This window comes from Petaurus breviceps, unplaced genomic scaffold (assembly GCF_028583685.1).
Source record: "Petaurus breviceps papuanus isolate PSGF00001 unplaced genomic scaffold, PetGlider_PUasm1.0 208, whole genome shotgun sequence".
Taxonomy (NCBI): Eukaryota; Metazoa; Chordata; class Mammalia; order Diprotodontia; family Petauridae; genus Petaurus; species Petaurus breviceps.
Window position 1 is genome coordinate 8,423,548 of NW_027185852.1, and position 14,790 is coordinate 8,438,337.

At 43.1% G+C, this 14,790-nt stretch overlaps 1 protein-coding gene across 1 annotated transcript in view; it reads right to left on the minus strand.

Annotated features, from left to right (window-relative positions):
- Nucleotides 1-14,790, minus strand: part of LOC138165127 (interleukin-23 receptor-like) — a 64,294-nt gene that overhangs the window by 7,399 nt on the left and 42,105 nt on the right. Inside the window, exons 7-8 of the mRNA XM_069093282.1 lie at nucleotides 8,840-8,929; nucleotides 2,512-2,618 (exon numbers count right to left, since the gene is read on the minus strand). Of these exons, the coding sequence (XP_068949383.1) occupies nucleotides 2,512-2,618; nucleotides 8,840-8,929 (197 nt within the window). The remainder of the gene's footprint in view (nucleotides 1-2,511; nucleotides 2,619-8,839; nucleotides 8,930-14,790) is intronic.

A 14,790-nucleotide genomic window follows, 5' to 3' on the forward strand; every position in this document is an offset into this window, starting at 1 on the left:
TCTGTCTGTCTCTCTGTCTGTCTGTCTGTCTGTCTCTCTGTATGTCTCTCTGTCTGTCTCTCTGTCTGTCTCTCTGTGCTAAGCACAGGGTCTGGCACATAAAAGGAATAAGTACTTGTCCCCCTCTCCTCCGCCTTCCATGTGCTTTTTAGCCCCAGTTGTGGGCCCCTGGTTCTTCCCTCAGAGTATAAGCCACTTGAGGGCAGGGCCATTTCTTACCCTTCTTTGTATTCCCAGTGCTTAGCACAGTACCTGACATACAGCAGGTGCTTAATAAATGCCTGTTGACTTGAAATAATTATCAAATTAAATTTTAAAATTCCCTGATCCCAGATTATGAATCTTGCTCCTGATCTCCCCTCCCCCCCTTTCCCCATCACCTTGTATCTGCCGGGAATGTCTTTTGTATATTCCCACAAAATGTGGATGCCCCCACCCATCTGGGCTGTAAGTGCCCTGGGGGCAAAGACTGTCTTGCTGCCAGCTTTGTATGCCCTACAGGTAGCAGCAAGCCTGCAGGGTGCACCCATGTTCTGATAGATGGTTATGACTGATAAGGACTGAATGAGACCAACAGCTTTAGGGTGATTTAGGAGGTCCTCAAATGGCCTCCCACTCTCTCTCCTACCATTATTCAAAATGTTTTCCATGTTCACTTCTATTTCTGTTTCCTATATGAGGATTTGACAAACAATTCCCAGTTGATCATTGAATAACAGGATATGTTCCTATGTATAACAATTAGCTTGGCTTTAGAATCACTTTCCTTTCTTTCCTTCTCTCTTAAAACATATTAATAAATAAAAAAAAAACATTTCCCGTTCCACCCCTGTATCTCTCCTTGCCAACTGCAGGTTGGTCTTTGGGGACACGGTTTCCTATTTGCCCTGTGAAGCTCATTGGGAATCTCTGGTTCGTGACACTAATGTTAATGATTTTACATAGAGTATGGTTAAGGACAAGGTCTCCCAGGGCTTATGCCAGGCTTAATTAAAGGCAGCCTGAAATGATGGAGCGGGTTCTGAGCCTGCCTCTTAACAGCTTTGTGAATATGATTCTATCTGGGTCATTTAATGCTTGAAATGTTATTACCGAAGAGATCTCAGAGGCCTCCAGGCCAAGGACAGGAGATTCCCCTCTCACTTGACACCCAACAAGGAGCCCCTGCTTAAAGACATCCAGGGAAGGAGGTCCTCCCCACCCATGAAGGCAGCCCATTCCCATGTGGGAAGGCTTTTCTGACATCAAGCCAAAGCCATCCTATCTGCATTTCCCCCATTGCTCCTGGTCTTGACCTCTGGGGAAACAGAACAGTCTAATCCTTCCTCTAAATGACGGTCTTCCAATACATGAAGATACCCATCCCCTATCTCCTCTCCCCTCTCCCCGTTCCCCATCCTCCAGGCTTCTTTTCTCTGACTCAATTCCTCTGGCCAGTCGTCATAGGGAACAAAGTCCAACCTTCTCTATTTACTTTCCTCAAAACGACTCTAAGCAGGGTGGCCAGGTGGCAGCAGTAAGAGCCCTGGCCCCAGAGTCGGGAGGACCCGGGATCAGTTCTGGCCTCAGATACCTAACACCCACACAAAAAATACTGGCCATGTAACCTTGGGCAAGTTACTTAACCCCAATTGCTTTTAAAAAATTTTAAAAAAAGACTCTAAGAGGGAACTGGTATAAATAGGATTATCTGTTTTACAGAAAAGGAAACTGAGGCCTGGTTTTGGAACCAAGTTTGGCAAGTGACTTCCTCAAGGACACACATAGTAAGTGGCAGAATGCTTATATACATACTCAAGAGGCACTAACTTTCCCAATGAACTGACCCATTTCGCTTTGTCTCCACCATACTGAAAGATCCCTATACTTTCACTCCTTCCTCCTTGTTGCCTTGCCTTTCTCTTCTCTGATTCTCCACCCTCCCCCAACCTCAGCTATAAGTTTATTGCCCAAACCTCCAGAAATCTCATTTCCTTGCAGAAATCATGACAGTGCTTTGAACAGGATAGTAATGTAAAATTCATTCAAAAAAGCCATGGAAAGCATAAGAATTCTAAAGAATGTTTCAGTAGTTGGGGTCATCTTCAATTCTGACTATCCCAAGTGTTCCCACTAAGATCTGACCACATCATCTTCATTGTTGTTGGCTTAATGTTCTTAAATACATTTTTCTTTTGCAAACAGGAAAAGAATATTTATTAAAGTTGTACTTTCTTGATGGAAAACCAGATGAGCAGTCGTTTGTTGAAAAAGGAGTAAGCTACTCATTGATGTTGGGGGGTGCAGCCCCTCAAATTGACCACAGCCCTATACATTTGAGATGGTGAAAACCTGGAAAGAGTCAAAGCACTTGTTGGGTATGTAGCCAAAATGTCTAGGTGACTGATTAGATTTTTTTCATAAAATTGACCAACCATATATATTTTGGTCTTGTGTGGACAGAGATCAGTCGGGTGTTTGGTGACCTGAAGTTGGAGGGAGGATTGACAGGATGAGTCCTGGACATACTTACCTGACTCTGAGTGATTGTTTAAATATCACAGTCAAGAGAAGAGTAGACAGCACAATGATACAGAGGAGTGTTGCAGACAAAAGTCCAGTGGGGGGATTTCTATTGCCTGAAAAAGGGGGAAAAGACAAGTGCTTGGTTTTGCTGCAGCTGGATAATGACAGAATCTTCTTTCTCTCTTCAGTGTGCACTGTACAGACTGTGGATATCTCTGCAAGGGGGCAGGAGGTGAGAAGAAAGGGACTCTGCTTTATGGACGTCATTGTTCTAACCAGCCACACACTGGAGACTGAAGAGTGAATCCCAGAGCAAGGAGCCATTAGGAGCCAGTAGATGTGGGAAATCACTGTAAATGGACGGGCATGGTCAGTGGATGGATGCTTAGTGTGAGCTCAGAGAATAATGGCAATGGTACATAGCAGACTGTGTTAGTGCTATTTCCCCTCTATTGCCTGAACTGATTTACTGTTTGGACCGACATACATGGAAGTTGGTTCCATTCCAAACAAACTCTTCTGGTTTGAGAAAACCACGACCTTGGAGGGAAGGGCTAAATAGGAAGCTGGAAGCAAATCAACACACCCATCCATCCTTTCATGAGTATTGACTCTGTTTTACCTGCCATGCTGGTTAAGTGCATTGGGAATAGGGAGAAGGGAATTTTTCTTTTGAAATATGATTTCTTCCCTCAGTTACAACAATAATGTCATTTATAGACCAACTATAGGAACAAATGTTTGAATTACTTTTTAGTTTCTTTTTTCCTTTGTGCATGTTGGAGAGCCTGTCTTTTGTTAGGTAAGATTCTTCTCTGCAAACAACCTTTCACTCTGAAAAACTTGTGTGTGTGGAGGGTGGTGTTAGAGGTTTTTTTTAGAGGGGTGATTCTGAAAATGTGGTCAGATTTGGTAACTTTCTGTGTTGTGAGTGCATCTTTTGTTGGGATTCTTTTTAGTTAAGCACCTTATTTGGTTTGTCTGACCAGTGAGAGAATTCCCAATAGCTCTCCACAGGTAGCAAAACTAGCTTTTGTGGTGCTGTGGCTTTGGTCTGGGTTTTTTGTTGCTGTTGCTTCTAACCTTCTGTGAGAGGTAAACAATATTCATTTCAATTTGCCTGCATTTTCAAGGTAAAAGATCACTCCTAGTTTGTTGAAAGGAGAATTGTGTGTGCCTTAGTAGATCTAGAGGAATGAGTCCCCCAAATCACCATTGGCATGTCTACATTGCCTTTCCACTAGATTTTAAAGCAGGGCATTTCCGTATGTACATGCATTCATCTGTCCATACATTCAGATATCCATCTTTCTGTCCATGCACTCATCCACCTGCCTGTCCATCCATCCATCCTCCCATCTCTTCTTACTCACCCAACTTTGCTGAGCACCTCCACACCTACTACATACGTGTTGGATGCTGTGCTGGCATGTTGACTGTGCTGATTCACTTCATTCCTTGACAAGTCTTAACCCCCACCCCAAACTGGAATGTAAATTTCTTGAGGCCAAAGCCTATCTCCCAAGGTCTATTTGTGTGCTTCAGCACCCAGCACAGTGAGTTAAATGTGGTCAACATGTAATGATTGTTGGCTTGGCTTGGGCTGGATTGGAGAGATCACAGCATTCAGAGCTAGAAGGCAACTGGGAAGTCACCCAGTCTATCCCAGCCACCCCCCCCCTTTTTTAGAGAATGAAGCTAAGGCCCAGCAGAGTGAAATCACACAGATCATAGTAGACAGGATAAGTGGGATTTGAATTCAGATCCTCTGGGAACACATGACCTAGAAATCCTGTCCATGATCAGATATCCTTGTATGACCCAACAGGGGCTACAATAGGTGTGCTAGACTCGTCTCATACAGACGCAGGGCATTCGTATTAGAGCAGTGTCTCTCATGATAGCCTAGAGGACAAAGGTGGTGAAGGTGACCGAGAAAACAACATCCTTAGGTGGCCTCAGCATCAGCTTCATGGCCAGACCCAAACAGGAGCCATTAATGATCCAACGTCACCCCAGTCAATCAAGAAGCATTCATTAGGCATGTACTTTGTGCCAAGCTCTCTGCTGGGTCCTGATAATCCAAAAACAAAGAATGAAACTATTCTTTCTCTGTTTACATGCTAGCTTGACAGGTGGTCCTTGCTGGAGTGGCCCAGGGACCTGTGCTTGGCTCTGACTTATAATTTTGTCAGTTATTCAGATAATGGCACAAAGGGCATCATAAACTTTCAGGTCTTCAGGCAAAGGTGGGATGATCCTTGCCAGGGGTGTTGTAGAGGGCCCCTATTAAAGTACATGTTTGACTCAGTTTTGGCTCAGTGGGTACTTTCTGACCTTCAGATTTTATAATTCTATAAATCATACAAAGCTGACCAGACATTCTCTAATGGGAACCAAATGCTAGTTGCCTTGGGGGTCTTTTATCACTGTCTGACATATTAAACTTATTTTTGGTTGATATAAAAAAATTATCAAGTCATTCAATGAACCTTTACTGAGTTTTAAAAGTTAGGTTCATCGTCTCCAGGCTGAACTCCAGACCTTCCCTACTATACCCCCGGACGCTCCTCCACCTCCCAAATCCACGCTCTGCCCTTGTGGATTCTTCTTCTGATTCAGTGGGTCTTTAGGGAACCTCCAGTTGAGGAGGGTGTCCGGCGGGTCAGGTCTCATTCTTCTCCAGGCTACATTCCCAGCCCTTCCCCAGGTGTAAGTTTCTTTTTATGTCGTTTCCAATTAGAATGTCCCTTGTGGACAGGGGCTGTTCTTCTTTCTGCTTGTATGTGTGTTCCCAGCAGCTGAGCTCAGTACTCTGTATATATTAAGTATTAATAAATGATTGTTGATCGACTATGTTCAAAGCAGACACTTGCATATTCAAAGAATCTAGTGTATTCAGGATCTTATCAAAGTAGATGTTGCATACCTTAACCCATCCATGCCTGTCTATCCTGTCCACCACACAACATGGCGGTGGCCTCCTTTCAGTTTCTCTTGATATCACAAAGATCCTAGTGGAGCACACAAACTATTTATCTATCATCCCTCTAGTTCATCATCTTTCCAACTCACTGCTTTTTGACTTGGAGCATTTCTTTGTCTTGGAGGATATTGGAGATCTTCCTTGATGTCTCTTAACCCTACATCACCAGGATCCCTGAGGAGCAGTCTGGCAGCCCACCTGTAACCCTCTGCCCTTGCCACATCTTCCTTTCCTATCATTAATTTCCTCAATGAAATCTTTTACTTCTGTCTCCCTTCCAAGTTCCTCATTAGTTCTATAGTGCACCCTGTACCCCTTCCTTGCCCTCATTTTAGTCCTTTAGGAACTTTTGTCGTTTGAGTTTTGTTGATATATGGCAACACTGTTAGGATTCTGGCTTTTAAAAGATGGGTTGTCCTCTTGGAAGGAAACTTGGGGTCTGTAAAGAAGCTTTGGGATTTCCTGAAGGCTCTCTATCCCACCTTTTCCCATCTAGCTGCTGGACTGATTCATTGCCCATCTCCAGTGCTTCTCTTACATATGTAAAGACTCCTATTCTGGGCCAGTGCTGATGCTATGGTTGACACGACCACAGCTGCATGCTAAGTTCAGAATGGAGGCAATCCTGCACCCGTGTCTTTGATTTGTGTCTCAACTGGGGAAGTTTAAAAATAGCCCCAGTAGTTTGGCCCAGGTGGCAGCTAACCAGGGATGGTCAGGGGCGGGTTGAGCAGTGAATGAATGTTGACAGTTCAGGAAAGTCTTGGGTCAGCCAAGAAATGATCTTGCAAGTCAACAATAAGCTGAATCTCCTGGATGCCCCAGGAACAACCATCGCAGCACTAGGTTGGGCATGTATATATGAGGCATGTATACCCAGCCGTACATGAGTCGCTGCAGGGAGACTTACAGAGAGGAGCAGTCCCAGGTTCTGCCCTGGAAGTCTTTATAATCTACTTGGGAGAGGGGGTACGGAACCATAAAAAGATGACTCATATCTTCAATACTTCAAAAGATGTGTGATTTCATCAAGGTGAGTACCACCCAACTACTCCAATAAAGGACTGTTTGCTGGTGTAAAAATGAACAGAAATTTGAGAGAAAGTGGCCAGAATTTGTGATGGGAAGGCAGAGAAAAGTCAGGCTTCATCAGGCACATGGCCCACGTTTTTCAGAAAGCTGATTCTAAGGGTTAAGAGAAAGGTTAGACACCATCCTTTAGCTTCATGTTCTATGGGAAGTCAGCCTGGGGTGGGAGGTCACCCAAAAAAAAAAAAGATCCAAAAGTAATTCCACTGGGGAAGATGAGGATGAGCTGTCCAAAGAGACAAAGGCAGAGGTTTTTTTTGACAAGGTTATTAGAATGATAGGTTAGGGAAATGCTGTGGACATAATTTACTCAGATTTCAGCACAGAATTTAATAAAGTCTTTCATGTTATTGCTGTGGGGAAAAATGAGCTATATTCTTGGTAAAAGAACAGTTGAGCGGAGTCAGTCTGATTCTGTGTCCATTTGAAAATGAGCCAGCAGGAGAATGGAACTGCCCTCCTTCCAGCAACCCCGCTCACAACCAGTGTCATCCTCAACTCCTAACTCTTACCCCCAGATCCAGTTCCATTCCTACAGCTTCTCTGGCAGCTGAGTGACCCTGTGGCTACATATAGTGGTGGGCCTGGAGTCAGCAAGACCTGAATTCAAATCCTGCCTCAGACCCTTACTAGCTGTGTGAGCGGGATTAAGCCAATTACCTTCCCTCAGTCTCAGGCTTCTCATCCATCTATAAAATGGGGATGATAATAGTAGCCCCTATCTCCCCGAGTAAAGGAGATGACAAATATAAAACACCTTTGCAAGCTTTAAGATGCCCTATAAAGCCTGGTTGTTGTTGCTGCTGCTGTTCTGCCTGCTGTCTCCTCTGTTGGACTGTAAGCTTCCTGAGGGCAGGGAGTGTCTTTCACCTCTTTTTGTATCCCCATCACTTAGCCCATTAATAAATGTTTACTGATTGACTGATGGATACAAAAATAAGTAAAGATAATCCCCATCCTCAAAAGGCTCACAACCTGACCTAGCAGGAGAAAGCATAAATGCTGGGGGACAATGAAGAGAAGGGAAGCACCAGGATCAGGAGAGGGCAGGAGAGGCTTCCTGTATAGGGGGGGATTTTAGCCAGGATTTGAAGGAAGCTGGGGAAGCCAGGCCAGGAGGTGGAGATGAGGAGAGAGAGCACTCCAGCCAGAGAAAATGCCAGGAGATGGAGAGCCTTGCTCGTGGACCAGCAAGGAAAGCAATGGACCTGCATTGAAGAGCATGTAGCAGGGAGAAAGGGGTGAGTAGACTGGATGGTGGGAGGAGGCAAAGTCACGAAAGGCTTTGAATGCCAAATCAGGATTTTTTTATTTTATTCTGGAAACAATAGGGAGCCACTGAAGGTTATTGAGAAGGGGAGTGACATAACAGGATCTGCACATTAAGAAAATCACTTTGGTAGATGGATTGCAGTGGGGAGAGACCAAAGTGGGCAGACCCACAAGCAGCTATTGAGATAGTCCAGGTGTGAGGTGAGGAAGGTCTATATCAGGGTGGTGGCAGTGTCAGAGGAGAAAAGAGGGGCATATTCAAGAGATAATGCAACAAACCTTGGCAACAGATTGGTTATGGAGGGGAGCCCAGGATGACAGCTAGGTTTTGAGCCTGAGGGACTAAGATGGTACCCTCAGAAATAACAGAAAAGTTTGGACGGGAGGTAAATTAAAGGGGAAAAGATAAGGAATTGAATTTTGGGCATGATGAGTTTAAGATGCCTACAGGAAATCCAGTCTCAGATGTCTAATAAGCAGTTGAAGATGTGGGACTGGAAGTCAGCAGAGAGGTTAGGGTTTGAGAATCATTAGAAATAATAATTGAATCTGCGGAAACTGATGAGATCATCAAAATAATATGGAGGAAGAAGAAAAGAGGGTCCAAGAGAGAGTCCATGATTGATGGTGTAAACTTGGATGAATTCATGTATCAAATGATTGAAATTTTGAAAGGAAGAAAATGAGACCATTAACATATAAGCTCCTTGGGGGCAGGGCAGGTTTTGAATTTCTTAGTATTGTCAACTCCAAGTGCTCTGATTCCAAATCCCTACTCTTCCCTTGGCACCTAAATATTTCTGTGTCCAACTTCCAGCACCAATACTGAATAACTCTGTGTCTCTAGACTCGTTCTATCACTTCTCTGGACCTCAGCGTCCTCATCTTAAATGTGGGAATGATAATTACACCTCGTAAGGCTGATGTAAGATGAACCTTGTGACCTTTAAAGCAACAGGGAAATGTGAGCTATTACATGATTCTTACCTGAAGTCAAATGGTCTTTAAAGATGGATGCATTTGGAGATACAAGATGCTGAGGTCCATCTTGGAAGGATTTCAAAGGGACCTGGGGAACTTGGAGAAAAAGAAAACAATGTGAGCATGGGGGGCAGAGCCAAGAGGGCAGCTAGAAGCAGGAAGACTCCCTGCACTCCCCCAATAACCACCTCAAATATTTATAAAAATGACTCTAAACAAACTTTAGGGCTACAGAACCCACAAAGTAGCAGAGAGAAACAAACCTCCCACTGAAGAGAGCCTGGAAGGCTGGCAGGAAGGGGCAATTGCAGCATGCTGGGAGCAGAGCCCAGCCCCGAGTGAGACCAAGGTTTTAGCATCAGGGCATACTGACCAGCTGCGGCTGGAGGGACATCTGGAGAGGGGATCACCAGCAGCTGTGGCAGTTTCCAGAATTATCAACCCAAAAATGCCAAACACAAAGTGAGAGGTCAGGGGACTTTGGGAACAGGGGGTCTGGGAATGCAGTATGGCTTCTGCACTCTGGAGGGAGAAGAGGCTGAGGTGTGGTGGCCAAATCTGCAGTGTCTGCTTCAGAGCTCCTAGCCTGCAGATTGTAGAGGGACCAAGTGACCATTTTGAGAGGTAATCACTCTTGCTTTAACCTGCTTGGATTTGGATTGCTGTCTAGGGTGGAGGTCCTGGGGTGTTTGACCAGGTGCTAGAGCTGATGGAGGCTTCAGAGACGGCACCCAACTAATAGCTCTGGTAGCTATTAAAACCCCAGCGATTTGGGATAAAGCCCTCTTCTCTGGAAGCAGAGCTCTACTGTGGCAAAAAACTCAAAAGTCAGGTAATTGAGTGGCAACATGAGCAAGCAGAGGAAGCAAAGCAAGCACAGCAAGCCAACTTTAGATTCCTTTTTGGGAACAAAAAGGGTCAAAGCATGGAATAGCAGGAAGACAACAAAGTCAGAACTCCTGCACCAAAAGCTTCCAAGAAAAATATGAATTGGTTACAGACCACAGAGGAGCTTAAGAAGGATTTTGAAAACCAAATAAGAGAAGTGGAGGAAAATTTGGGAAGAGAAATGAGAATGATGCAAGAAAATCATGAAAAGAGAGTCAACAACCTGATTAAAGAAAATAGCACCTTAAAAACAGACTAACTTAAATGCTAAAAGAGGCTCAAAAAACCAATGAGGAAAAGAATGCCTTAAAAAGCTGAATTTAGGGGCGGCCAGGTAGCACAGCAAGTAAGAGCTCTGGCTCCAGTGTCGGGATGACCTGGAGATCGAATCCCGGGCTCAGACACTTAGCACCCACCCAGAAACACCTGGCCGTGTAACCTTGAGCAAGTTACTTAACCCCAATTGCTTAAAAATAAAAAAGCTGAATTTGCCAGATGGCAAAAGAATCTCAAAAGCTCACTGAAGAGAACGATTCCTTCAGAATTAGATTGGAGCAAATGGAAGCTAGTGACTTTGTGAGAAATCAAGATACTATTAAACAGATCCAAACAAATGAAAAAATAGAAGGCAATGTGAAATATCTCATTGGAAAAACCACTGACCTGGAAAATAGATCCAGGAGAGATAATTTAAAAATTATTGGACTCCCTGAAAGCCATGATCAAAAAAAGAACCTAGAAGCCATCCTTCAAGAAATTCTCAAGGAAAATTGCCCTGATGTTTTAGAAACAGAGGGCAAAATAGAGGTTGAAAGAATCCATTGATCACCTCTTGAAAAAGATCCCCAAAAGAAAACTCCTAGGAATATTGTATCCAGGTTCTGGAATTTCCAGATCAAGGAGAAAATAGTACAAGCAGCCAAGAAGAAACAATTTGAACATTGTGGAAACACTTTCAGGATAACACAGGACCTGGCAGCTTTTACATTAAGGGATCAAAGGACTTGGAATATGATATTCTGGAGGTCAAAGGAGTTGGGATTAAACCAAGAATCACCTACCCAGCAAAACTGAGTATCATGTTTCAGGGGAAAATATGGTCATTCAATGAAATAGATGACCTTCAAGTATTCTTGATGAAAAAACCAGAATTGACTAGAAAATTTGACATTCAGATACAAGAAGGAAGAGAAGCACCAGAAGGTAAACAGGGAAAAGAAATCATAAGGAACTTATCAAAGTTGAACTATTTACCTGCCTACATGGAAAAACGATAATTGTAACTTATGAAATTTTTCTCAGTATGAGAATAGTTGAAGGAAATATATATACATATATATGTATACATACATACATATGTCTATATAGGAGGGTATATGGGCATATGAATACATATGTGAGTGTGTGTATATATGTCTACAGGTATACATAGACAGAGGGAACAGGACCAATTGAATAGGAAGGGATGATACTTAAAAGGTGAAATTGAGAGGTGAAAGAGGAATATAATGAGAGGAGATGGGGAGAGACAGAATGGGGTAAATTATCCCATATAGAAGAGGCAAGGGAAAACTGTTACAATGGAGGGGAAGAACAGGAAGGCAGAAGGGAATGTGTCAACCTTACTCTCATTGAATTTGGCTTAGGGAGGGAATGACATACACACTAAATAGGGTATCTCACCCTACATGAGAGTAGGGGGGAAGGGGATGAGAGGGGGGAATGATGGAGGGGAGGGCAGGTTGGGGGGAAGGAAATTGGAAGCACACACTTTTGAAAAGGGACAGGGTCAAAGTAGAGAATAGAACAAGTAGGGGGCAGGATAGGATGGAGGGAAATATAGTCAATCTTTCACAATATATCCACTATGGAAAGGTTTTGCATAGCTACACGTATACAACCTCTATTGAATTGCTTATTGTCCTAGTAAGGGTAGGTGATGAGGGAGGAAGGGAAACAATCTGGATTTTAAAGTTTTAAAATGAAATGTTTAAAAAATTATTATTATTATTATTATTATTATTATTAGTGTATTATTTTTACATGAAACTGGGAAGTAAGATATACAGGCACTGGGGCATAGCGATCCATCTTGCCCTACTGGAAAGTCGGAGGGGGGATGGGGGAGGATATAGGAGAGAGCAGACTGGGGGAGGAGTATACAGTGGGATCGCTGTTTTGGGGTGGTGGGTAGGGGAAAGACAGGGAGAAAATTTGTAACTCAAAATCTTGTGGAAGTGAATGATGTAAACTAAAAAAACGTGAGATTTAATTTAAAAAGTAAAAAAAAAGCAATGTGAACACGGTGATATTATGCCTCAGGTTGGAGATTTGCCTGAAAACCAGTTTCTCTACTTGCCTGGTGATGATGGAAGTAAGCCAGCAACTTTTACTGGCTTGGAAGTTGAATTAAAGGCCTTTAAATAGATATTTCTGATGAAGTAAATCAGAAGGAGAAGAATGAACTGCATGGTCTATAAAAACTGCTTAATGTCAAGAAAACTAGAACGTGGCTCTATTGATCTTGCAAGACGTCTTGACTGAAAGTATTAATGGAGCTTTATTTCCTGGGCCAAGAGACCTGGCTCAGATGTCTCGGTCAGGCTCTTCTCTGTCTATGTAGTCATGACACTCAGTTTCCTTGAATCTCCAAAGCTTCCTCAGCCTCATCCTTTCACAACTGTCAGGAGGCTGTTCCCCCTTTCTTGGCTCTGCAAAAGAAGCCCAGTTCTGTCTAACTGGCATTTCGGGAAATCTCAAGGCAGGGCAGGGATCCTGCGCCAAAAACCCTTGGAATCAGCCTTTACTCTGAGCCCTCTGAAAACCAAAAGACTCTAGAAAGTAGATGCTGTGGGGAAAGGGAGGGAGAAAAGGAAGAGCGAACGGGGGGGGACTTTTAGCAGCAGATTTTCTTTGTCTGATCAGGGCATCCTAGAACTCTTTTTACCCACAATTCTCCTGTCAAAGCTGCCCAAGATAAGGTTAAGGGGTGCTCTCCTCTCAGCAGACAGGACAAATTCCACCAAGCAGTTTAAAAAATCATCTCTCATAATTTAGGAGGCTACATGGCTCAGGGGAAATAATGCCAACTCTGGAATCAGGACCTGGGTTCAAGTTTTATTTTCAATGATTATGATTGTGCGGCTTTGGGCAATGCCCCATGTTTTCTTTGGCTCTGCTGCAAAATGAGAGGTTTTGTGCTAGAAAGTCACCAAGTTTCTTTCTAGCTCTGAATCTGTGATCCTCAAGTCCGGATCACTTGGTCATCCTGATATTCTGAATTTCTCGGTGACCAGCTTACCCCTTTCAAAATTGTACACATAGGGACATGGACAATCATGCATCAGAGCCGTGTGCATTATTGCTGCAAAGGTCCCACAAAGCATACACCAAGTTCTCCCAGGCTGAGTTCTTTTAAAACTCTCCTTACAGATTTCTGAAAAACAGCTTTGTTCAGTCCCAGCGGAATTTCTTTGGGAAGAGCTTAATCTAGTGTGGGTCTCTGCTAAATGGCTTCCTGAACATAATGAAGAGGGCATTTTGCTAAGAGAATCAACAAAGCAGGACTAAAAGGTTCTTTCCTCTTGCAAGAAAACAATTTCCCTGTTATTCGGATTTTCCTACACAAAAAAGGAAATGTATTTCTTTGTTTCAAAATTATTGCTTGAAATATGACTTTGCTTTCAATTTTTTCCTGGCCTGGTTCACTTTTTGGAATTGTGTGCATGATTAAGTCATGGAATATTCGTAGGCATCATCACAACACTCCATTGAAACAGAATTATCTCATAATAGTTACTGTGGTAGAGGTCCTCAAAGACAGCGCCATAGAGCATCTCTCTTGCTGCATTCTCACAGCCACCCCAAGAGAAAGGCACCCATTATTTCCATCTTGTAAATGAAAGGATAAAACCATCATGACTGATTTCTGGACCTGGAGTCAGGAAGACCCTAGTTCAAATTCAACAGGTGCAGTTTTGAGCTTTGAAAGCTACCGAAACTATTAAGGCTTAAAATGGCACTTAACCCCTGACTACTCAGTTTGCCCATCTGTAAGATGGGGATTATAGCATCTCTTACTAATGAGTATCAGAGAGAGTGTTTGTAAAGTACTTTGCTAGCCTCAAAGTGCTATATAAATGCTAGCTAGTATTATTATTAATTATGTTTGTATTAATATTAGTTAAGGTTCACAAAGTGATTTAAATGAATCATCCCATTTAAGCCTTAAGACAGCCCAGTTATTTTACTAATGAGGCTGAGAGATGGAATGATTCGTTCAGGATCACACAGAAAGTATCTGATGTAGGATGGGAACCCAGGTTTTGGGGATGGACATAGCTGTATCTGTATCTGTATCCCAGTATCTGTGTGGTCTTCACCATCTTAAGCCCCAGCTTCCTCATCTGTAAAATGGAATAATGATGTCTGTGGCATCTCCCCAGCTCCCACCCCTGCCCCAGGAAAATTGTGAAGTTCCATGTTGTAAAATGATTTGTAAATTTAAAAATGCTATTTAAATATCCGCTACATTGATCTTATATCAATAAATCTACAAAGATGTATTAAGTACCTGCTGTGGGCTAAACATTGAAGAAGCAGAGAAAGGGAAAAAAAAGCCTCTAGTTTGAGGATATTTACAGCATGACAGGGGAGATAGGCCAATAATGGGGAGCATGTGTAAGAGCAGAGTTCTGTCCTAAGCCCAGCTAATCACAGAAGACTTAGATACCTCAACTGCAATCAGTCAATCGACAAACAGTCTAAACTAGTTGCAAAACAACTCCTTGATCAATCAGAGAAGACTTGAGTTCTTTGAATATTGCATGAAGACTGAGGGCGCCACACAAGAGATGGATTGAATTGGTTGAAAATGCCAGACACTCTCCATAGAGGAGGTCCCCAAAGTATTTAGCTTTCATGGTTTGACCCTGTTTTAATAGGTGTTAAAGTTTAACACAGCACACAGACTTTGGGGACACCACACATCTAAAAAGAGCAGTCAATTAGTCCAGCAGTGAACCCCAGCAAGGGATGAACCAGCCGAAGGTGGAGGAAACGATCTGGTT